This window comes from Austrofundulus limnaeus, unplaced genomic scaffold (assembly GCF_001266775.1).
Source record: "Austrofundulus limnaeus strain Quisiro unplaced genomic scaffold, Austrofundulus_limnaeus-1.0 Scaffold109, whole genome shotgun sequence".
Classification (NCBI taxonomy): domain Eukaryota; kingdom Metazoa; phylum Chordata; class Actinopteri; order Cyprinodontiformes; family Rivulidae; genus Austrofundulus; species Austrofundulus limnaeus.
Window position 1 is genome coordinate 65,337 of NW_013952511.1, and position 4,306 is coordinate 69,642.

General features: G+C 39.0%; 1 protein-coding gene across 1 annotated transcript in view; it reads right to left on the minus strand.

The window, feature by feature from the left end:
- The window catches only part of cant1b (calcium activated nucleotidase 1b), a gene marked incomplete at its 5' end in the record, with an annotated part of 5,212 nt that extends 1,981 nt beyond the window's left edge, over positions 1–3,231 (minus strand). The window contains 3 exon segments of the mRNA XM_014013997.1: positions 2,063–2,266; positions 2,421–2,561; positions 2,641–3,231. Of these exon segments, the coding sequence (XP_013869451.1) occupies positions 2,063–2,266; positions 2,421–2,561; positions 2,641–3,172 (877 nt within the window).
- Positions 3,232–4,306: the final 1,075 nt, after the last annotated feature.

A 4,306-nucleotide genomic window follows, 5' to 3' on the forward strand; every position in this document is an offset into this window, starting at 1 on the left:
GGGTAAACTGTAAACAAGGTAAACTGAACTCTGTTACATTACAGAAGGGAAACTTCACCAAAGTGAAACATAAATCTGTGGATCTGTGTTTGATTACTCTGCCTGGCTTTCTCAAGGACCAGGATGTGACACAAAAATCTGAATTATGGAACTGAAAGTGAAAGTAGTCAAACTGAATTTTTAATAAACCAAAATAGGGTTTCAAAACAAATTAATTCAAATTAAATTCCTGCTGGCACAACATTTATCCCATATTATTATTTGTTCTGAAAAGCACAAGAATTATTTTATATTTTGCAGCAGAGCAGAGTTTAAGGACTCCACAGTATTTAGTTTAGCAATAAATGTAATGTTGCCACAGAATAAATCATAAGGAATATTCATTAGCAATGTGACATTCACAAATGGTTTAATCTTTTAAATGTCTCTACAGTGAACAATAGGAACTGAATCACGAGCACTAAAGGGCCGTTTGGTGTTTTTTCCCCTCTTAATATCTTTATTTTTTCACACTTAACCACAGACAATCGCTCCCACCACACTTTTTCATGGAAAACAGGCAGAATGATGAAGTTCAGCAGCTCAGGGCGAAGGGGGAGGAGTTTCAGCTTGACAAAACACATGGTTCCGCCTACGTGACGTGATGACGTATTTCCCTACATCAAACAAATCTTTTGAACGGTTCTATGAAACAAGTGGCTCCACAGAATCCGGATCCCTTCAAAGAGACATTTATCTCATCTCTATTCATTAAAATTTATAAAAATGACTTCCTGTTCCTGTTTCATCAAACTTCTGGCCACAATAAGAAAATTTCACCAGCTTTCTTTAATGACTGCATGGTTAGTGAGGGCGGTACCCAGGGGAAAAAAAAATAAAACAACTTCAACAGTCCCTGAGTATTTTGCTTAATTCTTATTTAATCCCGACAATTAAATCAAACAATACTTACCGTAGATAAAATACTGGTTGTTTACTGGTTAAGCCAACCTGTTTTGTAATTGCAGCTATAAGTATTGTGCAAAAGTAAGTAAGTAAGTAAGTAAGTAAACTTTATTTCTATAGCGCTTTTCACAGACCAGGGTCACAAAGTGCTGCAAAAGGGGTGTGATGTATCAAGTGACTAATAAACAAGACTGTAAAGCTCTATATTCAGAAAGAACCAGCCATAATCCCCAAAATTACGAATATTTAAGAAATCTACCATTTAGCAATAGACCTGCAGTAACTGAAAAAAGCCCAACAAAACAAGCGATAAAGAGAAAGAAAAAAAAAAGACAGTTTTGGATAAAGCATAAGATCCAACAACCTTATGCATTTTACTGTCCTGCAGCCTCTAAAATCCTGAAAACAAAAGAGACCAACTATATATTTCAAATTTGTAAACGGGCCATTCTTTGTGTAAAATAACGGTCGGAATATTTGTTTTGAATAATTTAAGAGGAAAATTTAAAAGGGACAGATTATGCACAATCCACTTTTTTAGCCATTAAAAACATTTTGTTGTGTACTTGGAGTCTGTAGGAGTGCAGAAACCTTCAGTCTCTCCCGGTGCAGAGTGCAACTCTTTCCATTCTGTTTGGGTCATTTTCAATCTGTTCAGCTTTCTCTATTTTTACGACGTTTTCTGAACTGTTACGTTACAGTATTTGCCACAAAGCTGCCAAATAAGGTCTGGACTTAACAACTACAATTCAGTGGTCTTCATCCTTCTTCTTATGATTTAATGTGAAAAGGATTTAAAGCATGATATGTCTCATTCAACAAGTATTCTCATTAAATCATTCATCCTGATATGTAGTACATGCCCTTATAGATGTTTTCAATAGAAATCTTTCATTTCTTCTGCAAATTTTAGTTAAAAATATTCAAACACAGATTTTTTTGTGTTAATTGATGAAATTAAACATCAGGTATATAATAAATTATAACCAAGTAAAAACTAAGCATGGCTGGGAATCATCAGCTCTTTTTTATGTGTGTTTCAAATAAAATCTGACGGCTAAATTCAGGCCCCTGTGATGTGTGAAAGGCAAAAAAAAAAAAAAATCTCATTCAGTACCTGGTGGTTTGATCCCTGCAGCAGTCCTCAGGGCATTGTAGTAAGACACCCAGTTTTCGTGCTGCACCTCGCCTTTGTAGCCAACAACCTTCACCCACCCTGGGTTGTGGTTGACGACTTTCCCAGACGTCGTTGTCCACTCCTTCCCCAGGCCTCCAACGATCAGGTGCTCGTCCTTCACTGCGAGCCACTCGGCCTTGAATCCTGCACGATCAAAACTCAGATTAACCTTCTCTTTTCCAATTTCTGACACTCGTTTTTTTTAGTTTAATTCACTTTCAGGTTAAAAATGCTTCAGTGCCAAATTATGCTTGTTGGATCATTTTTCAGACCCTGATTCTGGATCTTACAGACTGACCTTTAGAGACTGAGCCATCCCCATCAGGTAATATTACCCAGGGAATGGCTCGGCTTCCCTCAATCCTGTACACCACACCCGTACGGTCATCTACACTGTACAGGTGACCGTTGAACGCCGCCAGTTCTGACAGCTCCATACCTGCAGCAGAGGTAATCAGGGAGACATTTAGATCCCTTATTGGTCTGAATGAACAGATATCATCTTCAAGACCACAAACCTCTTCCTTTCTCAGCCAAATTGCTCTCCAGGGTGATGATGTCAGCATCCCATTCCACCTTCAGGCTGTCAGCGCTATTCGAAACTGTCAGGTAGCCTCGTTTCATGTAGCTGAACCACGTCTGATCCTTGGAGCTTTGCGACGCAGTGTCCAGATCTGCAATAACTCCGATACGGTAACGAATGCCATCCCAGGTCTTCTCTGGTGGACTTAACGGATATGTGTCATTGTAAGGCTTTTCACTTCTTTGGCCCCGAACCAGTCTTTGTGGATTGGCACTTTTACTGTCCCTGAAAACGTCAGCCTCACTGGGGATTTGAAAATGATGAATGTTGCTCTGGTAATAGTCTTTGGTTGGGGATTTTCTGTCCCCTGCTGTCTGGTGCAGATAGATGGTGAGCACTAAAACCAGCAGCATGGTCACAGTTATCGCTCTCCATCTGAGGTGGAAACGCAGATCTGAGGCTGCAGCCTGCGTCATAGACGTCAAGGCCAGCAGGAGGCCTCGGACAGTGATTTGTAAAAAGCTCATGGGAGTTTCAACATCATCCTCAGAGTCAGAGGAGAGCCGGGGATGAAACCTTCGACCATCTGAGAATGAAGACAAGAAGGAATGTAAGGAATCGGCATGACTGAGGATGAGGACAAAATAGAAAAGTTAATACGTTGAAAGAAAAATAAAATAAAAAAAGAATGTGACTAAATAAAATATGTGACCTATCCTGGCAAAATGAGTAGAATGAGTACAGACTGCAGTGCAAAAGATGTGAAGACATTGGGCCTGGTGCAAGAACATGTTCATATTCTTATCCTAAACTTCTCTTACTTTTGTTCGTATGAAGGGTTCGTACGAACATGTCACGTCAGATTCAACAAACTCTTCTATCTTCAGGAAAAGTGTGTAAATGAGCTGCGTAAATTGATGAATGAGTACCGGGTGCTCGTGCACGAGGAGAGGAGATTAGCATGGTTACCATCCTAAAAACACCATTTACGTTTCCTGCCCCACATACCAGGAAGTGTCCATTCATAAATGACATCGCAAAGTAAAAAGAAGAACTTTATGAGTTTGGAGATTGAAGTCCTGCTCTCAGAGATCCAGAAAAGAAAATCTGTCATTTTTAGCAGCTCAGCTGTGGAATAAAAGGAATGAAATGACGACTGCTGTTAATGTCGTGTCTCCTGTGGGTCGTATACAGTCACAGAAATAAAAATCTAAATCATATTCATCTCTAGTCCTGCTCTGGTTTTCCTCTGGTCAAACATTTTTAACTTCAGTGTAAACAACTATGTTACATAGTTTTCATTTATTCAGAAGAACAGTCGCACACCGCTACCCCCCCAGCCATTGAAAGTGTCAGATGTGTTTCTAAAGAAAAGCCTTTTAAAATGTCTCCAAACTTCAATTAACTTCAAATTAATAGTGTAGTGTTACACAACAGCATTAATAGCCGATTTAATTTAATCAATTTAAGTGGTTAGTCTGCTGCTACGATTAATCGATTAATCGACAACTAATCGATTATTAAAATAATCGATGACTAATTTAATAATCAATTAATCGTTTTTTTGTTCTTTACTTTGTTTTTCTCTCCAAACTGCTTTGACACCTTCCACTGCCACATCTGCCTTTCTGTCCTTGACACACATGCACAGTAGTGGTAAC